This window comes from Orcinus orca, chromosome 17, assembly GCF_937001465.1.
Source record: "Orcinus orca chromosome 17, mOrcOrc1.1, whole genome shotgun sequence".
NCBI lineage: Eukaryota > Metazoa > Chordata > Mammalia > Artiodactyla > Delphinidae > Orcinus > Orcinus orca.
Window position 1 is genome coordinate 46725057 of NC_064575.1, and position 25881 is coordinate 46750937.

The 25881-nt window shown below is 37.7% G+C and overlaps 1 protein-coding gene and 1 non-coding gene across 6 annotated transcripts in view; both read left to right on the top strand.

The window, feature by feature from the left end:
• The window catches only part of NDUFAF6 (NADH:ubiquinone oxidoreductase complex assembly factor 6), a 41526-nt gene extending 16742 nt beyond the window's left edge, over window positions 1-24784 (top strand). For 2 of the 5 annotated variants that reach the window (XM_004275370.4, XM_033438265.2), the window contains exons 3-9: window positions 357-479; window positions 5270-5326; window positions 9139-9241; window positions 11113-11246; window positions 12297-12398; window positions 14883-14939; window positions 19588-24784. In XM_004275370.4, coding sequence (XP_004275418.1) covers window positions 357-479; window positions 5270-5326; window positions 9139-9241; window positions 11113-11246; window positions 12297-12398; window positions 14883-14939; window positions 19588-19716 — 705 coding nt within the window. In that variant the 3' untranslated portion in view covers window positions 19717-24784. Of the gene's footprint in view, window positions 1-356; window positions 480-1253; window positions 1364-5269; window positions 5327-9138; window positions 9242-11112; window positions 11247-12296; window positions 12399-14882; window positions 14940-19587 lie in introns of those variants that run through there. The other 3 variants (XM_033438267.2, XM_033438266.2, XM_033438264.2) reach the window with 3 other exon arrangements.
• LOC117203513 (small nucleolar RNA SNORA14) lies at window positions 13003-13126 on the top strand. Its single transcript, XR_004486297.1, has one exon. It is a non-coding gene; the product is annotated as a small nucleolar RNA SNORA14 (small nucleolar RNA).
• Window positions 24785-25881: the final 1097 nt, after the last annotated feature.

A 25881-nucleotide genomic window follows, 5' to 3' on the forward strand; every position in this document is an offset into this window, starting at 1 on the left:
TTAAATTAGGATTCAAATAGGTCTACATGGGACTGGTTGCTCTCTTTCTTAAATTTCTTTTAAACGAAATGATCCCCCTCCCTCTCTTTGTTTTTTCTTGCAATTTTTTTCTAGAAGAATTGCTCCTATTTTTGAATGCAGACCTTGAAAATATTTTTGAATAAGCACCAAATAATTTGTAGCTTTTACTTAGGAAACTCATAATGATGATAATTTAAATGATACATAACTTCAAGGAAAAAATTAAATGTAGAGAAACTTAATTTTTGGCTGAATTATATGATTATACAGTTACAAATGCTGGTTTTTGAGACTGTGAACAGTGCATTTATTAAAGTTTTAAACACTATTTACAGGTTAAGGACTCTGTCTCTGAGAAAACAATTGGACTGATGAGAATGCAGTTTTGGAAAAAAACTGTGGATGATATATACTGTGACAGTCCACCACATCAGCCTGTGGCCATTGAACTATGGAAGGTAAAAAAAAACAACCCCCCAAAAAGACCCCTACTTTTAATTTGTAAGAATGTTATTTGAGCATACTTTTTGTTACATACAATTTGGATAGTGTCAATGGGGAATCTATCCTGAAAATAATTTTAGGCTCATGTAATGTTCAGATATATGTTAGATTTGACAGAATTTAAAATCATCCATGAATAATTTGCACACATCTTCAGTGTATTTCTTTATAAAAGGAAGAAGGAGAAATCTGATCTCTATATGTTATAAGTTATTTTCCACATATTTGATTGCAGAATTTAAGCCCTACAAATTTTGAAGCAGTGGCAGGTACATTTTCTGTCTGCCCTGCAGCTCCTTATTCCAGTGCTTTAATCCGTACTCTGGGCAGTAGAAAATCACGCATTGATCTTTTGTGACAAGGAGACGTGCTCTCATCATTGTCCAGACACAAATCTAAAACTGCCTTGTCTAGTTTGATAGAATTGCTTATTTGTTGATGAATTTTAGGTGTCCGAGAATGGAAACCTATGGGCTAGGGTATTATTTGTAAACTAGATGTATTTAGTAATTAGTTTTACATTAAAGCTATATGGATTCTTCATTCACAAACAGCCATGCACAGTTTAGAAATACGCTGAACTGTGAACAGAGAAAGGGAATTAGGTACCTTTCATCACTGATCTGTGTCCCTATTGTAATATGATGAATGCCAAAAGATAGTTTCCATCACAGGAGCCACTGACAGACCTGACAGTGGTACGCCTCTTCTCAGGTCTGCGCCCCAGCAGAGGCAGGCCCCATTTGTGGGCCCCAGATTGACTTCACAGAGCCTCAGTAAGGATGGAAAGCCAGGCCCCTCCACTGGGGACTGAGAAGAAAGAGTGGATGGGAAGCTTGTGAGTATTAGACTAGTTGTTTACCTTTATTCATCCCACTTCAAGAATCTCATCCTAGGTGACTCAGTTTAGAAAAAAGTTTCTCTAAAAATCCAGAAACTCTTATTTATTTTATATACAAACCTGACTGTATTAGAGGTTTATGCTAAGACGTGCACTGAAGATTCTGACCTTTGTCAGGAAATAATGTGAAAGGTCAGAGATTTCTTTAACACAAATTTATCTTGCCTTCGCTTCTCTTAAAAAAATTCTGGAAAACATATCTAAATTACACAATGCTTACGTATATGCCAATTTGTCCAGTTTTAATAGCTGCTTAAATTTTGTTGATTAACGTTGACCAGCTTTCTTTTTTTTTTTAAATTTATTAATTTATTTTTGGCTGCATTGGGTCTCTGTTGCTGTGCACGGGCTCCTCTAGTTGTGGTGAGTGGGGGCTACTTTTCGTTGCGGTGCGTGGGCTTTTCATTGCAGTGGCTTCTCTTGTTTTGGAGCACAGGCTCTAGGTGCATGGGCTCAATAGTTGTGGCTTGCGGGCTCTAGAGCGCAGGCTCAGTAGTTGTGGCACATGGGCTTAGTTGCTCTGCAGTATGTGGGATTTTCCCGGACCAGGGATTGAACCCATATCCCTTGCACTGGTAGGCAGATTCTTAACCACTGTGCCACTGGCTGGAAGTCCCTGGCCAGCTTTCTGATATGACAGGTATTGAAGGTTAATATGAGTATTTGAAAGAAGCAGGTAGTGTTCAGACCAGTTGTCCTGATAGCATATTCCCTACCCCTCCCCGTTCTGTTGGAACATACCCTATTGCACCACTGTCCAGTCAAACTTTCAGTTGATTCTTTGAAGAGTTTCAGCTTCTTTAGAAGATTAAATAGGGAAACAGTGACATGTTGTCCAAAGAGTACATTCTTGCCACACTGTTTCATTGGTGCCTTTAGGGTACAAAATAGTTGCATATCTATAATTTCTAATATTTATAGCCAGGGTTTTTGTTCTATTTGGCTTCTATTTCCAAAGTTTTGATAGTTTTGTTCAGCAGGTTTTCAGCTTCTTATAAATATTTATTTTTTATCTTGATCTCCGATTTCCTTCAGAATCAGACAAGAGAGCTATATTTTGTGGTCAAGGAACTGCAGCTGTTATAGCGTCAGTCTTGAGTAAATAGGAGTCTGACTTTTCAGTGGTTAAGTATTTATTGAGTACTTTTCGATGCCAGGAATGGTGCTTGATGATGTGGTTACAAAGATCAAACAAGTCCTGCCCTACTCAGACATGTGCAAAATAAAACAAGAGCAGAACTCTAATGACTGAGGTATCCCAGGCTGATTCCTGGGACTGGGGAGAGAGGCCTGTAGAGAGTCCTGCTATGTAATTGTAATAATGCTGAGAGCACTTGGAAACCAACTCCATGTAGCCCTTTTAGCTTCTGTTAAGTTCCTGTAGGGCAAAGTGGGCTCATTCTCTACAGATCCACCCTTTGTCACATAAATGTGTATTGATGATCATGCCAGCCTTTAACATTTTAGTATCAGTGACATCTTAGAGTCTCAGTTGAAGTATAGGATATATTCCTAAGACTTTGTTTCACTACTGTGTTTATTTATTGTGAAAATATATTATACTTAGTGTTGACTTGGTAAGAAAACAATGTTTTAAAGACTTATTTGGAAAAAACTTCAGAATTTCAGAAAGGTTACAAAATTAAAAATAGTATAAGAACATTTCTATATCCTTCGCCTAGAATTACTTGTTGTTAACATTTTATCCCATTTGTTAATCATTTTGTGTGCTCACTCAAGTGTGTGTGTGCTAGCATGCTCTCTCTGTATATATTTTCACACTCATAAGTTTTTAAATCATTTGAGTATAAGTTACATACATCATGTCCCCTTGTCCCGAAATACTTTAGTATTTCCTAATAGAGACATTCTCTTATATAGCCAGAATAGTTATTGACTTTAGTAAATTTAACTTTGATATAACACTTTTCATCTAATTTTCCATTCATATTCCAATTTTTTTTTTTTTTTTTTTTGGCGGTACGTGGGCCTCTCACTGTTGTGGCCTCTCCCGTTGTGGAGCACAGGCTCCGGACCCGCAGGCTCAGCAGCCATGGCTCACGGGCCCAGCCGCTCCGCGGCATGTGGGATCTTCCCGGACCGGGGCACAAACCCGTGTCCCCTGCATCAGCAGGCGGTCTCTCAACCACTGCGCCACCAGGGAAGCCCTCATATTCCAATTTTGTCACTTGACCCAATAATATCCACTAATGTATTTTTCCCCTCCAGTGTAGGATCCAGTCAGGTACTTTTTTTTGTTATGTCATTTTAGCTTTAATCTGGAACATTTCCATAGCTTTTCTTTGTTTTCTATGACATTGATATTTTTGAAGAATGTAACCCTTTCTTTTTTTCTTTCTTTTTTTTTTTTGGTAGTAGAACATTCCTCATTTTGGGTTTGTCTGATGTGTTCTCATGATTAAATGATTCAGGTTATGCATTCTTGGCCAGAATACTGCATAGGTGATGTATTCTCAGGGTATCACATCCGGAGACACATTTTGTCCATCTTTCCTTTATTGGCATTGTTCATTTTCGTTAACAGTCAAGATGTTGCCTGGTTTAATGTGTAATCTACTGTATAATTATAGTTCCCCTTGTAACTAATCAACTTTCAGACAATGCAAATACGCTGTTCCTCATCAACTTCTTGTGAAATTTCCTGCATTCATTGATGGTTCTTGTCTTATCCAGTCTTTACTATTATGATTGCAGAATGATAATTTCGCAACTCTGATGCTCTGTTCACATTGACCACTTGGCACTCTACTATAGGCAAATGCTCTCGTACTCCTATATTATTTATTTGTTTATTAATTATTGGTATAAACTCTACTGTTTTTTTCAGTAGTTTATAACTTATTACTATACTTAATTATTTGGTGTTCCAATAGTCCCAGATTTGGACAGTGGGAGTCCCTTCAAACTGGCTTCTGTGTCCTGCCATGCCTCCCATTGTTTTTTTGAGCACTTTCTATTTTCTGGCGCAATAAAATAGAATCATCTTGAATCTCCCTTGCTCCAGCTCTGGAATCACCCATTTTCTAGACTCTTGTTTCCTTTGCGGGGAGTGGTATTAGAGGCCAAGATCTGAGCACTAGGTGTTCTCTTTCCTACTAGAGTGTCTTTACTTGTAAGATAACACTGTACCCTGCAGATTGTTTTCTTTGGAGCTTTATTACTGTTTTCTTTTTGGAAAGTGTTTATTTTCATTAAATAGAGTCTTCATTTTTATGGAAAAAAGTTTGTGTGTAATAAGTAAGCATAGAAGTTGGGGCATATCACATAGCAGAGAAGCTCCGCTCTGCTTAATTCTTGTTTCGTTTTTGTTTTGAAAGTGGAATCACTAAATTACCAATAATATAAGGAAAAAAAGACAAATTAGTGGAAAAGTTTTGGATATATATTATCCTTACTTGGAAATGTTTTGAAATGTTTTCTAGGGACATTCTCTTTTTTCCCCTAGTTCTTTAACATAGCTATCTATCTGGTGATGCGTTATTACGAATGCTCCCTTACCTAGTTTTTTTCTTTTTTTTTTTTTTTTTTTTTTTGGCGGTACGGGGGCCTCTCACTGTTGTGGCCTCACCCGTTGCGGAGCACAGGCTCCGGACGCGCAGGCCCAGCGGCCATGGCTCACGGGCCTAGCCGCTCCGCGGCATGTGGGATCTTCCCGGACCGGGGCACGAACCCGTGTCCCCTGCATCGGCAGGCGGACTCTCAACCACTGTGCCACCAGGGAAACCCCCTTACCTAGTTTTGTATTTGGTTTGTTTATGTTATTCAGGTCTACAGAAGTCATTTCCAGTACTTTCTAAAACTTACAACTCTTGTTTTTTTTAGGCTGTCAAAAGACATAATCTGACTAAAAGATGGCTTATGAAAATCATTGATGAAAGAGTAAGTTGAAATTGCTCAAGTCTTAAGTTTTTTCTTCCTTTTTAATCCTTAAGCTAATCTTCAGGGAGGAAATGTTTTAGTATGTGTATTAATATTTGGAGAAAGGAAACTTTTAGAGAACTGTACCATTTTATCCATTCTCCATTACTGCATGCCACCCACCTCAGCCACCCACCCCCGTACCTAGAGACAGACAAGCAAAGACAGGCACCCAGGCAGAGGCATGCGTGTGCACACCACACTCTACTAGTTTGTTTTTTTAAAACAGAAAGTTTTTACAACAGAAAGTTTCAGGCTTATATAAAAGTAGAGAGAATAGTGTAATATACTTCCATGTGTATGTCACCCAGCTTTAATAGTTATAAATACATGTCCAATGTTATTTCATCTATATTCTACCAACTTCCCTCCCTAAACCCTATTAGATTATTTTAAAGTAAACCCCAGACATGTTATTATTTGATCTGTACATATACATGTATCTTGAAAAGATAAAAACTTGTATAAAACAGATAATCAACAAGAACCTGCTGTATAGCACAGGAAACTCTACTCAATATTCTGTAATAACCTAAAATGGGAAAAGTGTCTGAAAATAGATGTATGTAAATGTATAACTGAATCACTTTGCTGTATGCCTGAAACTAAACACAACATTGTAAATCAACTATACTCCAGTATAAAATAGAAATTTAAAAAAAGAGAGAGAAAAAAACTTGTATAAAACATAACTATAATATGATTACCAGACCTTTAAAAAGTATGGATAATTCCTTAATGTCATCAAAACTTGAGTAGTTGTACACATATCATTATGCATACCCAGTGCTTGGATCTCTGTCCAAATAGAGGGAATAAGGAAAGTTCAACAGTTCTAGCAAATGGAATCTTATACTGAGTTCTTAGAACTAAGAACTAGTTCTAAGTTCTAACCAAGCATGCAAATTCTAGTTCTAGTTCTAACCAAGTTCTAGTTCTAACCAAGCATGCAAATTGCTTGATGACCTGGGCTGATTTGTGTAATCTTTCTGACACATTGTTGGCTAAGTGTCCTTGTTGGCCTGATATTTATCACATATTGTTGTCCTGAAAATGTAAGTTTACTTAGTTTATTTGGATACAATCTATTAATAACCATAGGCTATAGTAGTAATAATATAAGCAAAAAGGAGATAATGACTTTAACATTTAAAAAATTGCTCAGTTGGCCTATAGAATTAATTAGTACTAAGAAAATGTATTTTTCAGGTGTCTTCAGTTTTCATGAGGTAAAGAAAATTTGAGAACTCAAGACAGAGATAATGGAAAATCTCTCTTTTTTTCGTAATGAAAAAATAGCAGTTTTTCCATTGTTTAATGGAAAATAACATTTGGCTTTTGTATAGAGGGATATTTAAAAGTAAAGGACTGGGGTCAATCTCCCTGCATTGATTGGAAGATTCAGTATAATCCTTATAAAAATTCCAGCTGCCTTTTTTGGAGAAATTGACAAGCTGAACCTAAAATTCATATGAAAATGCAAGGGACCCAGAATCATCAAAAGAATCTTGAAAAAGAAGAACAAAGTTGGAGGACTCACATTTTCCAATTTTGAGACTTAACTATAAAGTTACAGTAATCAACTGTGTAGTATTGTCCTGCCATAGACATATAGATCAATATATACTGATCATATAGATCATCTATATCGGCATGGAATAGAATTGAGAGTCCAGAAGTAAACCTATATATTGATAGTCAGCTGATTTTTGACAAGGGTATGAAGATAATTCAGTGGGGGAAAGAATAACCTTTTCAACAAGCAATGCTGGGACAACTGGATATCCACATGCGAAAGAATGAATTTGAACTCCTATCTCATACCATGTACAAAAACTAACTCAAAATGGATCAAAGCCCTAAATGTAAGAGTTAAAGCTGTAAAAGTCTTAGGAGAAAACCTAGGCATAAATCTTTTTAACTTTCTGTTGGGCAGTGACTTCTTAGATATGAGACCAAAAGCACAAGCAATAAAAAAAAAGATAATTGGACTTCATCAAAAGTAAAGACTTCAAGAAAGCAAAAGACAATCCACAGAATGGGAGAAAATATTTACCAGTTATATATATGATAAGGGACTAGTGTCTAGAATATATAAAGAACTCTTATAATTCAACAATAAAAAGACAAATAACCCAACTTAAACATGGGCAAAGGATTTGAGTAAACATTTCTCTAAGGAAGATATACAGATAAGTAATAAGCACCTTAAAAGATGCTCAGCATCTTTTCATGAGGGAAATGAAAATCCAAACCACAATGAGATACCACTTCATACCAATTAGGATGGCTATAATAAAAAGAATGAACAATAACGAGTGTTGGTGAGGATGTGGAGAAATTGGAACCCTTCATACAATGCTGATGGAAATGTAAAGTGGTGCAGCTGCTTTGGAAAAACTGTTTGGCAGTTCTTCAGAAAGTTAAACATAGAGTTATCATAGACCTAGCAATTTCACTCCTAGGTTGGTATGAGAAATGAAAACGTATCCACACAAAACTTGTGCACAAATGTTCACTCGTAATAGTCCAAAAGTGGGAACAACTCATAGTTGAATGAATAAACAAAATGTGTGTATCCATACAGTGGAATATTATTCAGATTTTCTTCAATTAAAAGGAATGAGATACTAAAAGATGTGCCAACATGGATGAACCTTGAAAACATGCTAATTGAAAGAAGCCAGATACAAAAAGCCACATATTGTATCATTGCACTTTTATAAAATGTTCACAACAGACAAATCCATGGAGACAAAGTAGGTTAGAGGTTTGTCAGGAGACAAGGAAAGGGAGAACTGGGAAGTGACTGCTTAATAGATACAGGATTCTTTCTGAGGTGATGAAGAGAAAACATTCTGGAATTAGTGGTGATAGTTGCACAACTTTGTGAATATACTACAACCACTGAATTGTATACTTCAAAAGGGTAAATTTTATGGTATATGAATTATGTTCCAGTTTGTTTTTAAATGTAATGGAGCTGGAACATATTTTTTCCCCTGGGATTCATTGTTGGTGCCAGTTTCTCCTGATTGTAAAAAAGGAGGAAGGGGTGGAGGAATAATATTACCTTGGCCATCAAGTCTTTGTAAATGTATTATTATAAAAGTTGCTAGATGTTCTAAGATTTACATTTTTCTCTTTCTTGAATATAGTGTGTTCTGGTAATCAACCGTTGGTTTATTGAGCATAGTTTCTTTTATGGGGAATGGGGTGCAGGGCCTGGTTGTGATCTCCTTTCTTTTTCTAGGCACCTTTTCCCTATTAAGAGCACGGGCTTAATGGTCAAAATATGTGGGTTTGAATCTTTTCCCCACCACTAATTTGCTGTGCGACCTTGGGCGTATTCCTTAACTTGTTGGTAACTCAGTTTCTTCATCTGCGAAATGAAAAAAGTATTAATTCCTTTTGAAGGAGTTGTTAGGATTAAGGAGATAATGTCTGAAGTACTTAAGTAAGAGCTCAGTTGTCAATTTCTCATGATACCGCAGGCTTTTAGAAGGAAGTAAAAATTAAGCCAACCCCATGTCCGTGGTGATTTGTGCATTGAGGTTATTCCTGAGGTATTATTTTGAGGGGTGATTTGTAAGTATTGAACATGTAGGACTTTAATGTTTTAATTTTATTTTAATCTTATTTTATTGTGTAATAAACAACTTATACTAAAAGTTTTTATTCTTTATTACTCAATTCTTTAGGGCAAAAAAATTGTGTCTTTTAAAAATAAAATATTGACAATTCGTCAAGCAAATAAAGCATTTTGTTTGTAGGAAAAAAATTTGGATGACAAAGCATATCGTAACATCCAGGAACTGGAAAATTATGCTGAAAACACACAGAGCTCTCTTCTTTATCTAACACTAGAAATATTGGGTAAGTTTTTTTTTTTTATACTTCTCTTTTTTAAAGAAAATACCTTTTTTTTTTAAATTGAAGTATAGTTGGTTTACAATATTGTGTTAATTTCAGGTGTACAGGAAAGTGATTAATTTCAGGTGTACAGGAAAGTGATTGTTATATATATGTATTTCAGATTCTTTTCCATTATAGTTATTAGAATTGTGTTAATTTCAGGTGTACAAGAACGTGTTAATTTGTGTTAATTTCAGGTGTACGGGAAAGTGATTCAGTTATACGTATATATATGTATTTCAGATTCTTTTCCATTATAGTTATTAGAAGATAATATAGTTCCCTGTGCTACACAGTAAATCCTTGTTGTTTATCTATTTTATGTGTAGTGGTGTGTTATCTGTTAATCCCGTACTCCTAATTTATCCCCCTCCCCTTCTTTCCTCTTTGGTAACCATAAGTTTGTTTTCTAAGTCTGTGAGTATGTTTCTGTTTTGTAAATAAGTTCATTTGTATTATTTTTTAGATTCTACATATAAGTGATATTATATAATATTTGTCTTTATCTGATTTACTTCACTCAGTATGATAATCTCTAGGTCCATCTATGTTGCTACAGATGGTAATATTTCATTCTTTTTTATGGCTGAGTCATATTCCATTGTGTGTGTGTGTGTGTATATACACACACACACACGCACGCCCCACATCTTCTTTATTGACTCTTCTGTTGATGGACACTTAGGTTGCTTGTAAATAGCACTACTATGAACATTGGAGTGCATGTATCTTTTCGAATTAGTTTTCATCTTTTCTAGATATATATGCCCAGGAGTGGGATTGCTGGATCATGTGGTAACTCTATTTTTGGTTTTTTAAGGAACCTGCATACTGTTAAGAAAACACCTTTTAGACTTCACTTTTTCATAATTTGACAATCTAACCAGTTTAACACTGAAGTTTTTCTTTGCACCAACTAGAAAGGAATAGCTTTTTTTTTTTTTTTTTTTGAGTAAGAAGGGGAATATAATATATACCTTTCTTTGGAATGGAATGTAGACTAATCACCATACCCAGGCTCTCATAAAAGGACTTTAGCTACCTCATGAGAATGCTGTAATTAATAATCTGGTAATTGCAGATGATTCTATTTTTTTATGCATCTCCTACAATTTGGAAGGCCTGTGGTCTGACTCCTTCCTTCTCTGTCAATAATACTTCCCCATGTTTAAAAACAAAAGGTAGAAGAAATAAAACTGTATATCTAAAAGTTTTATGAGATTTGTCTTAAAAAAAAAAACAACTATGCCACTTAGATGGTATTTTTCCTGCTTTGATTTTGTTCTAAGTTGGTGAGGTCTTATTGTAATGAGGAAATTATTTGGGACAAGGACAATATCATCCATTTGAAGAAGGTAATATGTCTTTATGTCACCCTAAGAGAACAACCCAAGTCCCTACCAAATTTCCCAGGCCTGTTCTGCCTGCACATTCAGTGACATGTTTGCCAACACAATGAAAGGAGGGAGCAAAGAGCAGAATGTTTGTTAAGCATATACTTAAAATGAGGTCATATGGAAATTGCACTGAGGAGAAGAAATGCAAGACTTGCAGTGTTTTTCACGATAGCTAATTAAAATTCCAAATGTGCTCTTGGTGTGCTGTACTCTAAGGAAAACTCTTTTATTTAAAAGTTGAAGTTCAGAAACCTGTTTATGGTAAATGGTCAGCTTGTCTTTGTGCCCAGTTTTGCTCTCATACATCCTGTTTTTCAGATATAAAACATGGGAGAAACACCTTTTACATGTTTAGGTCACTTCTCTATGCTGCTTCTGTTGACTTGTTATGCATTTAAAGAGAAAAGAGCAGCCAGTTGATTTCTAAAATCATAGGTATAAAGGATCTTCATGCAGATCATGCCGCAAGTCACATTGGAAAAGCACAAGGCATTGTAACTTGCTTGAGAGCAACGCCGTATCATGGTAGCAGAAGAAGAGTATTCCTTCCCATGGATATTTGTATGCTGGTAAGGCCGTTGTTTGTACCCTTTAATTATTTACCTCAAGAATATGGGGAGGGGCGTCCTGTCTTGGTTCTCTGCTTAGTCTATTCAAGTGACCGTTTTGAAACACATGCTTATTGCTTTTTTGCTCCAGAGTTATCAAGTCAGAATTTTATCAGTCAGGCATTTTAGGTCTGTGGTGGAGCTATGAGTAAGAAGGTTCAGAGAACCTCTCTTGGTGTACTTACATGTTGATGCCTTACTCCCTTTCAAGCAATTACAGTAATTATTCCTAGTGGTCACCTTAGCCTGTTCTTTATTTTATTTTAAAGGAGGAAATAATCCATTAAAAAAGAATACTGTTTATGAGAACTTTTGTTTTCTGGAGGAGGTTCATTATTGTCTGTTTATTAAACTTCTTATCTGTTTGTTTCTTGCTTTATTTTGTTTCACCTACAACTGTCATTAGTTAGCATCTTGTTGCATATTCTTCCAGGAGAGAGAGTGTCTGTGTGTGTCTATATACGCACTCACATACATATAGATATATTTTAAAAAACAAAATAGGGGACTTCCCTCGTGGTCCAGTGGTTAAGAATCCGCCTTCCAATGCAGGGGACGTGGGTTCGATCCCTCGTTGGAGAACTAAGATCCCACATGCCACGGGGTAACTAAGCCTGCATGCTCTAGAGCCCGAGTGCTGTACCTACTGAGCCTGTGCACTCTGGAGCCCCTGCGCCGCAACTAGAAAGCTCTCGCGCTGCAGCTGCTGAGCCTGCGCACCACAACTAGAGAGAAGCCCACACACTGCAGTGAAAGAGCCTGCATGCCATGTGTGCCACAACTAAGACCTGGTGCAGCCAAACAAAGAAACAAACAAATAAATAAATAAATATTAAAAAAAAAAAGAAAGAAAACTGACATCATGCAAGCTGCACGGCGTGGCCAAAAAAACCAAAAACCAAGAAAACAAAATAGGCATTATACTGTATATACTGTTCTATCACCAGTTTTCTTGAGCTAGTTCTAATTGTGCTTTTTGAATCCTGATGTAATGTACATTTTCCCACACAGCATGGTGTTTCACAAGAGGATTTTCTACGGAAGAGCCAAGATAAAAATGTGAGAGATGTGGTATATGACATGGCCAGCCAGGCACACTTGCACCTAAAGCATGTAAGTAGCCTCTTTTTGCCAAATCATTTAGGAAACTATCATTTCTAGCTGTGGCTACTCCTAGAGCATGGTTGTAGTGTTCTCTCTTTGGCAGTCCATATCCATCGCTCACTGAAATCCCAATAGATTTATCTCAGGGATTATTATAAACTTTTTCTACTTAAAAAAAATCTCCTTCTCCCTCTCAGCTTCCTCAGTTAGGCTCCTCTCTGATCCATCCGCTCACTATTTCTCTCTCAGGGGACAGTGTGTCTTTCTGCCTTGTTAAGGCTGATGCCTCTTCTACTCTTCCAGGACCTTGCATCGTCAGCAGTTCCCAGCTGGTATTTTCAGTTGGCCTTTCTGATAACTTGCCCCTTTTATCTTCTGGTTTGTTGCTATTGCCTTCTGAAGTTACAGGCAGCCCATTGGACCCTTCTGTTTCTTATTTTCCCCTCCCAATTAACCTTTTTTGCATAAGTGTTCTACATTCATTTTACCTCAAGGCCCTCACCACCATGGTACCATTCACCATACTATAATTTGGCTTTCATCCTGCTTGCTCTAATAATAATCTCTAGTATATAATCTCCTTACTGCCACATTTAAAGAAGTGTCTGATTTGTTGCATTCTTAAACCTTCTTGGTAGCTTTACTCTAAATGCTTCCAAGATGTGAGCGAATGTAACTTATCTAGGTTGCTCAGTCAAAATAGTTTTCTGAAACTAAAATTTACATGTAAGTTATTAGAGCCCAGATAGTACAAACAAGTGATTGCCATATTTAATATAACTTAAATATATTAAAGCTATAATACTAAAACTTACCAACTAATTAAGCTATAATAAGTCATTAAAAAATAGTGATTTAGAGAGGGTAGATGTTTTATATGTATATGTATGTATGTGAATGTGTGTGTGTGTGTGTGTGTATATATATATATATATATATACACACACACACACACATACATACACACATATAACAGAGGAAGAATCAGCTAGACTTGATAACTGATTGGATTGTAGCAGAATCAGGAAGCAGGAAAGTCGAAGGCTGCATGGAGTTCAAATATAGATGGTGATGATGCCAGTCAGAGACTACAATAAAAAAGCAGTGGTGTGCTGGGTGCTGATCAGTAGCTGCTGGACATCATTGAATGTAAGGGGATTAGAGGGCATTTAGGGAGGTGGGCTAAAATGCAGATTGTAGGATTGTGACTTTAAGAGGAGGTCAGAACTGGAGGTACGGATTGGGGAGTCATCCAGGTGGAAGGCTTATGTTTAAAGCTCTAAGTGTGGCTATGCTGTTGTCCAAGGAGAATATACATTTAAACCATAAGACCAAAGGCAGAACCTTGAGCCCACCTCCATTTCTCAGGTAGGAGGAGGAAGGGCCATTGAATAGGAAGAAGCAGAAGGAAAGAATGATCAAAAGAAGTGGGAGAACTCAGAGTCAGTGTCTTGGAAACCTAGGGAGGAGCAAGTTCCAAGAATGGGGAATACTGAAATTTTGCATTTCTTGGAGAGATTGAGAGAAAAGATAGGTATGATGATTAGTAAATTGTGGATGGTCTCGAAGAGAGCAATTGTAGTAAGTGGGGTAAGTGAGTCAGGAGTAAGAAGCAGTATCTGACAGTATAACCAAAGACCTTGAGACAGAAGTGGGCGTGGTGAGGGCTGGATGATGGGCGTCAGCCTGAGTGCATCAGGGCTCTGTAGTCCAGAGTAGTAGGGTGTTAGGTTGGATTGAGGTTAGATTCAAGATGTGTAGGCCTTTGAATTCCAAGATGAATATTTGGGACATGATCTATCAGGGAGTTAAGTTAAAGAAAGAAAAAGTAAAACAGTGACTTTAGGACATGAATTTGGCTGGCTCTGGCTCTGGGGCATGAATTAAAGGTTGGGGAACACAGAGGCAGGAAGATCAGCTAGAAGGATCTTATATTCATCAAGACAGGAGGGAGTGACATCCAAGCTGGGAAGGTGCTGGGACTTGTATGTGAGTACAGTTGACCCTTGAACAATCACAGGGGTTAAGGGCTCCAACCTTCCACGCAGTTGGAAATCCATGTATAATTTATAGGTGGTCTTCTGTATCCAAGGTGGATTCAACCAACCAAGGATCATGTAGTGCTGTAGTATTTACTGTTGAAAAAAATCTGCATGTAAGTGAACCCATGTTATTCTAGGGTCACCTGTATGTCTTCATTTACCCCTTACCACAGAGCTGGGGGGGTCAAAGTTATAAGGCAGTTGGAAATGTCAAAACCAAATGTAAGAAAGAAGAGAATTCTTAATATAGTACCTTTTCCTGATTCCTTTAGGTTTGGCAAATTAATCTCAACCAACAGGAGATGAGAATTATTTTCTTGCTTTCGAGAGCGTCCCTAGCAGTGCTGATTTAAACTGCTGGTGTTGCTTTGTGTTCACTTTCAGAGGGAGAGTGTTTATTTCCAGAAATATTTGTATTTCAAACCAGTTTCCTTTTGTCTTCCTTTTTTAGGCTAGGTCCTTCCACAAAAGTGTTCCTGTGAAAGCATTTCCTGCTTTCCTTCAGACGGTAAGTAGATTAACAGAGAAGGTTGTTTAATTAATGAAGCAGATGTGTATAATTTTTTTTTTCTATTTTATAAGGTTCCCAGTTCAGTTCTTTAGTTTGGAGTCTTTGTTTGTTTTCCTCCCTGTGGTATGTTTTGTTAGTTACATTCTGCTTTTGGTGAAGGTCATGCCTCTGTTCCCCAGAGGCAGGTGAGTGGAATTGTCATTAGCACTGGCTGCAGCCATACTGCATCGTTTTGAATCTGTTTTGCCACTTACTAGCTGTGGAACAAGTTCCTTAATCACTATGTACCTCAGTTTATTCATAGGTAAGATGGGAATCATAGGAGAAACCACCTCATAGGAGTGTTAGGCTACTTATGGCCATATAAGTATGACTTAATAGTCTATTATATTTTTTCTCCTTAGTGACCATATTGTAGCACTGGTTCCCGAAAGTGGTTCACAGACCAGTGCTGAGCTGGCTGCATCAGAATAATCTGGAAGGCTTCTTCAAAAATACAGATTCCTGGGGTCTTCTTACTAAATAAGACTCTTGAGGTTGGGGAGGGGAGCATTTCTAAGAGGGTCTGTGATTTTTAAAAATTCCCCAGGTGATTCTGATGTGTAGCCTGGTTCAGGAACCATTGTGGTAAAATGCATAAAGAAATGAGAATAGCTTCCGGTTAGTAGCACCTACTGTGGGACAGGTTCTGAGCTAGGTCATTACATACATTATTCCTAGGTGTGGTTTACTTCATTTTATAGATAGAAACCAAGGTTCAAAGATCTGTGATGTTTGAAAATGGAAAATTCATGCATTTTCTACAGTACCAAACATACCTTCTACATTTTTCCCTAAAATATATTTAAAGATTCATTTCTGTCCTTTCACATCTTCTATCCTGGGTCTCAGATCTGAGTGTTTGAAATCATTTTCTTTCTTTTCTGGGTTCACTTATTATAAAAGTAATATGTTAATGTTTTAGATGTTCACATAAGAGGAGGCAAAAGAAATTAGAATGCTCTCACAGTTCTGTCCTTTCCAGAGATAATGTCTGTTCATCTTTCTGGACTTCTTATGTTCATGTAATTATATATGTATTTTTTGTATAAATGAGGTGTCGAGCATCTCTTTCTGTGTCAACACATTGTTCTGTATCACCATTTTTAATTGTTATTTATTTGGTTATTTGGTGATGTACTATCATCTCTTTTGTCTCTCTTTTTTTTTTTCTATTTTTTTCTTTTCTTTTTTTTTTGGCTGCACCACACAGCATGCAGGATCCTAGTTCCCCAACCAGGGATCAAATCCACACCCCATGCAGTGGAAGTGTGGAGTCCCAACCACTGGACCTCTGGGGAAGTACCCATCACCTGTCTTGACTTATAAGCTCTAAGAAAGTTCAAGACTTTGTCTGTTTTGTTCACTTTTGTGAAATAGGTTGTTCTCAACTCTGCTTGTCCATTAGAATCACTTGGGGAACTTTTAAAGCAAAACAAAGCAATATTGGGCCTGTCCCCAAACCAGTTAAATCATATCAAAGAGGTTGGATCTAGGCACTGATACTTCTTAAAAGTTCCCCCAGTAATAATGAAGTGCAGCTAGGCCTAAGAACCACTATCTTAGGCTAGTGGTGTGGTCCCCGGGCCAGCAATATATGCCTCGGATATTGTTAGAAATGTGGATCTTGGGATCCACCACAGACCTAATGGATCAGAAACTCTAGGGGCTGGAGCCCAGCTCTGTTTCCGTCCTGTGCCAGGAGAAAGTGGAGGGACTACATGGTAATTTCCGAGGAGCTGCTTCTATCCTACACCCTCATTCCAGCTGGGGCACATCTCTTCTCATTTGTTTTATATATGGAGCATCTGTTAATTACTTTGTTCAAAGAAAAGGTTTTGCTGTTTAAAAATGGTTTGAAAATGACTAATCTAGGGTAGAGTATGTTGTGCTCTATAGACGAGGTTTTAAGAAGCTATATTCAGAAATTGTAACATCTTTTTTTTTTTTAAATGTCGGTTCATTGGTTTATTTATTTATTTTTGGCTGTGTTGGGTCTTAGTTTCTGTGCAAGGGCTTTCTCCAGTTGCAGCAAGCGGGGGCCACTCTTCATCGCGGTGCGCGGGGCTCTCACTATCGTGGCCTCTCTTGTTGCGGAGCACAGGCTCCAGACGCGCAGGCTCAGTAGTTGTGGCTCACGGGCCCAGTCGCCCCGTGGCATGTGGGATCCTCCCAGACCAGGGCTCGAACCCGTGTTCCCTGCATCGGCAGGCAGATTCTCAACCACTGCCCCAGGGAAGCCCAGAAATTGTAACGTCTTTGAGAATTTCGCAATGAATTTGTTACTTTGAACAATTTATTTACCATTAACCATGAACCAAATCCTAATTTGTGAATGCCCAGTTGAGCTCTAATTTTGAGGTCATGTTTCATCTGTATTTTAATGGAATTTTCTCCTAATTATAAAAGCATTACATTCTCATAATATTTGGAAAATATAAAAAGAATATTAGAAGAAAATAACAATCACCTACAATTCCCAGACCCAGAGGTAAATGCTATGTACACTGTTCTTTCTTTTAAATGAATTTCTGTGTATATTTAAAGTCACACTTTATATGGCAGTGTCCTATTTATCAAACATTTAACCACATCATTAGAGATATTAATACAATATTTGATGGCTGTATAATACTCTCGTGCTTGTATCTTAATTTCATTAACTATTCTTTATAATTGGATATTATAAAACTATTAAAATGAACATAATAAAGTTCTTAGAGATGGAAAGTTAATAATAGTATATGAATTAATTTTTTTAAAAAGCAGGTTATAGAACATTATGAATAACATGAGCTCTTTTTTCCAAAAATAAAAGAGAACATGTGAAAGTACACTAAAATATCTTCAAAGTTTTTTCTCTTAACGTGTTTTTTATTTGATATCTACAAATGAATATATATGTATGCATGTATTATAAAGGATAACATAATGAACACCCATGAACTCACCACTTAATCCAGGAACTAGAATGTCACCATTAAATTGCACTCATGTGTTTTCCCAATCTCATCCCCTTGACTCTGCCTTCCTCCTCCAAGTAGCTATCCTGAATTTTGTATTTATTATCTTGCTTTTATTCTAGAAAAGCTTTTCCCTATTTTATGTATTCCTAACCAAAATGTTGCTTTTTTTTTGGCTGCATTGGGTCTTCGTTGCTGCACGTGGGCTTTCCCTAGTTGCGTAGAGCGGGGGCTACTCTGTTGTGGTGTGCGGGCTTCTCATTGCGGTGGCTTCTCTTGTTGTGGAGCACGGGCTCTAGGCACGCAAGCTTCAGTAGTTGTGGCATGTGGGCTCAGTAGTTGTGGCTTGTGGGCTCTAGAGCACAGGCTCAGTAGTGGCACATGGGCTTAGTTGCCCTGCGGCGTGTGGGATTTTCCTGGACCAGGGATCGAACCCATGTCCCCTGCATTGGCAGGCGGATTCTTAACCACTGCACCACAAGGGAAGTCCCTTAGGTTTTTTTTTTTTTTTTTTTTGAGCTGTATAAAAATGGATCATTTTCTGTTTATGTCTTCTGGGTTACACACACACACACACACACACACACACACACACACACACACACACACACAGAGTGTTTCTAAGATCTATCCATATTATTGCATCTAGCTACATTTATTTCATGGCAGCTTAATATTTCATTGTGTGAACATTTATTTTTTTGTCAAAGAACTTCTGGATTGTTTCCAGGTTTTTTGCATTTGTGCACATTAATGCACATGTTTCTTGCTGTACATATATAGAAGTGCAGGGTTTCAAAAGTAGAGAGTGAATTTGTTTGTATGTACACTCATCCGTTTATAGTGTATAGAAGTCTGGGAGAACACACAGTCCTTTGGACAAGCATATGCTCTCTGTGGGTCACACAGGTTGTGCTGCAGAACTCTAAGGGGAGCTGTACACGTGGGCTGAGAAGGCGGTGGGGCCGCTTCACATTGTGCAGTGCAAAAGTAGGTGGCTTCTCTGTTTAATAAAAATGTACAAATTAGTAAGATTGAAAAGCATAAAGAGCACTGCCCATCATCAGTGTTTTCCATCCTGGCCCCCGATCCCAGAGAAAGCTTTGTCAAGTTTTGTGTGATGGGGGGAGCATGGTGTGACATTTATAGGGACCTGTGATTGTTCTCCCTGGCTGCAAATTGTTTTCCAGCAAGAACATGGACACCCTTTAAACTTTTTCACAAAATAATTTTTTAAAGAAACAACTTGAGCTCCCCCTCATGGCACTGTGTGTTTCTGTGTGTGTGTGGGGGGTGGGTCATTTTCCTCAAATGAAACACCCCTTTTGTATTCTACAGAATCTAGTAATAAGACCTGGCAAATAATTTCTCTGTCACATTTTGACCAGAACACTAAATTATGATCAGAATTGGCTTGATGTTTCTAGTACTAGATCTGTGACATAGTTTTACTGGCTTCATAGAAAACTTCTTAGAAGATGTCTTTATTCTCTCTCTCTTTTAAAATTTTCATTTACATTCTTAGTATGTAGAAGACCATCTCAGGAAAACTAAAATAGCCTTAATACCTGCTGGGTTTGTTTTTGTTTCTTTTAAAGACTTAATCATTCTGTGATCTAGTGACCATTATTCTCTTTTTTCAGGTTGCTCTGGAGGACTATTTAAAGAAAATTCAACAAGTGGATTTTGATATATTCCACCCATCTTTACAGCAGAAGAATACTTTACTTCCATTATCTTTGTATATTCAGTCATGGAGAAAAAGATATTAAAATAATTTCGTGGCACTGATATTTACTTTTATTAGTTTTACAAAAGTGTACTAGTTTAGGGTTCTTGTTTACAAACAACAGGAACTGTTTACTGTTTAAGGAGAAAATTCACTTATTGGATGAGTGTGTAGGTCACAGAATTAATGAGAAGTTGCTGTGGGGCCGTGATGCCCAGATTATGCTGCAGGCACCGCCCTTGTCACCAGCAGCCCAGTGTCTGCTGTGCCATCCCTGCAGAGTCTGAGCCCCAGGAGGGAGTATCGTTTTAGCTGTGTTTAGGCTGCAGGCCATGCTTCAGCCAGCAGAGGGCAGGGGGAAGCACGTCTCCTCCCGTCCTCACACTTAGAGAAGAATGGGGAAGGGGCTCAAGAAGTACTGGGTTTGCATGGTGAGCAGCCAAAACCCAGGCGTCCAGGACAGCTGGGAAATGCATTTATTTAGGGATCATGAAGAGTGAAGTTAATATTTGAGGAGTGTCAGTCGCTGTGTTGAGGGCCTTGTATCTCTAACATTTAATCTTTACCACCCTGTGAAAATTTGTCCATGATGATAAAATAACTTCTTTCAAGAGCTCGAACCCTAACTTGACTTTAGATCTGGCCGATTTGAAGGCTTTTACTTTTTTGTTTACCCTTTTGCTTCACTCTCTATTACTGAGCATTATCATGATGAACAAAACTGTATTAACAAAATGTGTATTAATGTAGGGCTTCCCTGGTGGCGCAGTGGTTGGGAGTCCGCCTGCCGATGCAGGGGGCGCGGGTTTGTGCCCCGGTCCGGGAAGATCCCACGTGTCGCGGAGTGTCTGGGCCCGTGAGCCATGGCCGCTGAGCCTGCGCGTCCGGAGCCTGTGCTCCGCAACGGGAGAGGCCACAACAGTGAGAGGCCCGCGTACCACACACACACAAAAAAGTGTATTAATGTAAATTAAATTAACAAAATTGTATTGAATATTCATTAAGGGGATACTACATTTTTTAAAACTACTATACTAGTTGAGCTTCCCACTAAAAAGCTCTGTGCTGTATACTTTACAGTGTTCTCATCTGATCTTCAAAACTGTGAAACAAGGAACATTTTTGGTAATTAAAAATTTTTAATTATAACGTACATACTAATTGCAAAAACCAAAATTGTTTACATTGCTGGTAGTTGGCAGATCTGGACTCTGAATGAATCTCTGACTCCTAAAACCAGAATTATGCCCTAGTTTCCTTTTCCTTTCTTTTTAGTGGTCATGTTTCCTGCCCACTCCCACCTCCGCTGTACCATTTCTCTATGCCATCTCAAGCCTTTGGTTTCAGCTATGAATTAGTGCCTACTTCAATTGTGAATTAATGATGGCTTAAAGTATTACACTTTTGTAAATAAAATTCAAATGGAGAACTGCTTGAGGGCAAGAATACATAGTTTTATTCATCTTAGGATTCCCCCAGCACCTCGTATGGCTTCTGATTTAGAGCAAGTGGAGATTAATAAATGTATAAATGAATGAACATACAGTGCTGTTGTTTATGTTAGTGTACTTTTGGTTTATACTGATGCTGAAAGAATATCCTCTTATTTAATCCTGTGGCTTTAGAGAGCTTAAAGCTTATCTAAAAGAGGAAAATCCAGGGAAGTGGGACACATTTCCTCTTGGGATTCTGAATGGTCCAGAGTTGAAAATTCATTAGAGATAGTCTTTATTAGTAAGAATTGTCTGTGGCTCTTACCAGGTTAAATCTGGCAGCAATCAATCGCTAAGCATCTTAGTTCCTATGTAAGAAGGGTTAAAAAGAGGGGTTTAAACACTCAACTGGATTACTGGATTTTTTACTGGCTCAGAAGCCAATTTACTTTAAGTAAATAATTTCAAAATACTTTCTAAGCTGTTTGAAATTTGATGCTTAGAGAGTTGGATGAACTGACGTTTCCAGTCTCCTAGAGATTAAGATAGGGTCTTATTCGGTGACATTTACTGTACTATTAATTTCCTGGCATAAAAGATACTCCCGTAGATGGTGCCAACATTGTTTTTCATTTTTCAGATCTCTTTTTTAGAGCATTTAAAGGAGTCAGATACATTTTCAAACCATTTAAGATGTATTTTGATATTGAATAGGTAGAGAGCAACAGATAACAAATGTTAAGTATTAATCTCAATGTAGGTAAAGTTGCTTATCATAAAATGCATTTGAGTAGTTCCAAATCAGCTGGCATTATTTTTTCTATTGGTTAAATCTCTCCTTTTGATGAAATTAAATTACTCTTGAGAAATACAACAGCAGTTAACCCTTAGCACGAACTTGGACAGGTGATATGCTCTTGCGCTCCTAAGCTTTAATATTCACAGAGCAGTAGGTCTTTATTTTCCAAAGGATAAAACTGCCTCAGTTCAAGGTCACACAGCCATTAGAACTAGAGCTGGATGCCAAACCCACATTAGTTCAATGCCAAAGCCCACAACCCATATATTTTTACTATTCTTGAGATTGTAAAATGAACAGGCAAGTTAAAAAGCTCAAGGGCACAAGTTTTTTCCAGAAATAAGTGTTACTGCATAAATTTCAGGTACAAATTAGGTTAAGAAGTATAATTACTACATAAATTCCAACTACAAATTAGAGAAATAAGTAAACAACTGAAATAGATATTAAGTGCTGGTCACTGGGTATATATAGGAAGGACACGTAACCACTTTGGAGGTCAAAGTTTTCTCAGAGGAGGGGGCGTGTGAGGAGTTTCAGGAAGGTCAGGTAGGAAGCAGGGTTTGGGAAGGGGGTGCAGATGTTGTGGGGAGGTCCTGGCCGAGGAAGCAGTCGCAACAAAGGCCAGGAGGCCGAACCAATAGCCTCTCTAAGATTTCATGTTTTGGCTTCAACTTACCTAAGTAAAAAGAATATAATGTAACGTCCAGAGTTCTTAGGAAAGTTTGTGAATAAAAAGTGGCTACATCTCCTGGTCTAGTGAAACATTTTGACTTAAGATCACAGACTTGGGAGTTTATATTTTGCCTGTTTCACCAAATGCCTAGGTGTCCTTGGATTTGTTTTAGCTCATATAAATAGGACTTCCCTGAAGACATGGCCTGATTGATTGCCTTGTCCAGAAAGATCCACAGAGTTGTAAACATTATGCTGACAATTATTGAAAACAAAGCAAAACATTGTCCTACTGTTTGGAGGACTAATAATCCACATACACCCAGAATTGGGAAGGATGTCAGAGGTAGACTGGAGGGAACGGAGAGGAGATGGGGAGTCATTGTGAAGATACCTTAAATAACACTTAACTCTACCTGCTTTCTCCTATAATGAATATGTATTTCTTGGAGTATAACTGCAAAGTTCTTTCTAAAGAATTAAGATCTTCAAATGAGAAAGATGGTGGTAAGCAAGGACTGTAATGAAATTTATGGAGAGGTGAACAGATAGATGGTCAAATTTTTGCATCATGTCTGTTTATACCAATTAAAAAAGTTTGATCCAAAAGAATAATGTTTGGCACATTTTAAAATATGTAATTCATTATGTAGTTTAAGCTGAATAAAGGAATTTTGAAAGTTTAGATACAGAGCAGTATAGTGCTATGAAGTACTTCTTTTAAGAGTGTGGGCTGTGAAGGAGCCTGACTGGGTTCAGTTCCCAGTTTCACCACCCTAATAGATGTGTGACCTCAGCAAGTTATGAGAACCCTCCTGTCCCTAAGTTGTGCCTTTGTAAAATGGGCAAAATCATAATATCCACCTACACAGTTGCTGTGAGGAGTAAGTTAATACTTGCAAAGTGCCTAGAAGAGGGACCTACACGTAGTAAACATTAAACGACGTTGTTAATCTTAGTATACAGAAGTCGCAAACCGGCAGCCTGAACCAAGTCAGGCCTTCAGGCATATTCTGTTATTCGGGCATGGCATTTGAAAAAGAGTGAGCAATTGAATGCCTTCAGACAGGACAGGTACTCTCCATTTGGCTACAGGTCTCAGCATGAGCTACTATCTCACACCCAACCTGATTCATAAATTCGTGTTACCTGCTTACTCTGTAAGCACTCGAGTTTGCAAGCAGTGGTTTAGGAGAATTTGTGGATGATGGATTAATAAGTGATCACCAACCAGAGGCTGGTTTCACTAAGCATAGCCGTGCTTTCTCCCTGCACGCCAAGTGTATTTTAACTATTGTTTACACATCTGTCCCTCACTCAGCCAAAGTTCTTTTGAGTGCAAGAGAATGTTCTATTCATCTTTGTGTCCCCAGAACCTATCATGGATCCTGATGCTACTCCATAAACCTTTATGGTCTGAATGAACATACCAGAGTATAAGGTGGGATAGTGGGATCCGAGGAAATGGGTTGGGGCTGATATGTACAGGGCAAACTGGAAGTTCATGTCAAAGATGTGGTGGGCAGGGCTTCCCTGGTGACACAGTGGTTAAGAATCCTCCTGCCAATGCAGGGGACAAGGGTTTGAGCCCTCGTCCGGGAAGATCCCACATGCCATGGAGCAACTAAGCCCGTGTGCTACAACTGCTGAGCCTGCGTGCCACAACTACTGAAGCCTGTGCCCCTAGAGCCCATGCTCTGCAACAAAGAGAAGCCACTGCAATGAGAAGCACATGCACCGCAGCGAAGAGTAGCCCCCATTTGTCGCAACTACAGAAAGCCCGTGAGCAGCAGCGAAGACCCAATGCAGCCAAAAAAAAAAAAAAAAAAATGTGAGTAGACAGTGTATATGGTGTTCAAGCAACTATTATCAGGTACAATTGGAAAGCAGGGTGTGAGGAAAGAAAAGTAAGGCTGGAAAGGTAAATCATAGACATATTAAGGTGTTTGGATTTGAATAATGGCATGAGATTTGGAAATAAATCACAAAAGGTCCATAATACATTTTGTGTATATGCTTATGAATATTGTTTGCGTTATTTCTAGTGTAATCGTATCTTTGATAAGCGTACCTTTTGAATCAGATATGAGATAGAATATTTTTATTCTTATTTGATAAGTCTGTGGGTTGACTTTTTATTACCCTGTACAAATACTGTTTTCCTTTGAGTTACCCTTCTCTCATTAAACAAGTCCTGCCTTGGTGTTCTGTGTGTTTTCCTTTTTATTTTTAATCACGATTAATCTTCCCAGCTGCTTAGTTATATAATAATAACCTGTGTGTTTAAACACAGGCCTACAGATTGAATTTCTCGGAGAGCAAGTTTTAGAGCTTTTTAAAACCACAAGATCTCTTTTATGGGTGCTACAAAGATTCTTTAGGACTCAACATTAATGATTTGAGAAGCTATTTTACTATATCTTACATTTGTTTCTTGCTGCAGTGGTTTTATCCTATGTTAATCTTCTAAGTGGACTAATAAGCTGAGAAAGTTCTCAGGCAATATAAAGACACCTCCTCCACTCCTTTCTTATAAGCTATTCCATGTGGTCGTTAGATCTGTTTGAGTCTTGGTTAGGGAGAGTGCGTAATTCTCTCTTTACTGAGAGATCATTTTCTAAAATTAATGTATTTATTTTCTTTTTACACAAGTAACTTACATGTGCTCATTGCAGAAATCTTGGGGGAAAAATAAACACAAAAGCATAAAGGAAAACCTTTTAAAAATCAACTATAATTTTACCAGGTAAGAAATAACCACCATTAACGTTTTAGTCTCTGTCCTTCCAATATTTTCCTTGGCATACATATAATATACAAAATTGATATATTTTGGGTAGTTTTTTTTAGTCTGCATTTTAGCTTAATAATACAATTTGAAAAAGATCATATTGGAAAAATATTCTTAATTTTTATTCTAAGAACATTATTTTAATTTAGTGGGAATATGTTATCTTTCTTATTTTGCAATTGTAATCCAAATACAGCTAAGGCCTCCAGCCTTCTGAAGTCAAACCTTCCTTTAATAACTGAAGTCATTTAAGCCACCATTCCATGTAGTGTTCTGTGAAAAGCCAGCATAATAGCCTTTGTCAATATTTATAAGGATTTCCTGGGTAGAATGGAACACAGGATTTATGTACTTACATCACTTCTCAGAATAGTTTACTTTGTCTTATTATGGATGAATTTGAACACCTTTTCATATATGTAAAAGCTATTTGATTATCCTTTGATTTAATTCTTTATATTCTTTGCCTACTTGAAGGTTATAAGAAAATCTTTTCTCCCATGATTTCTA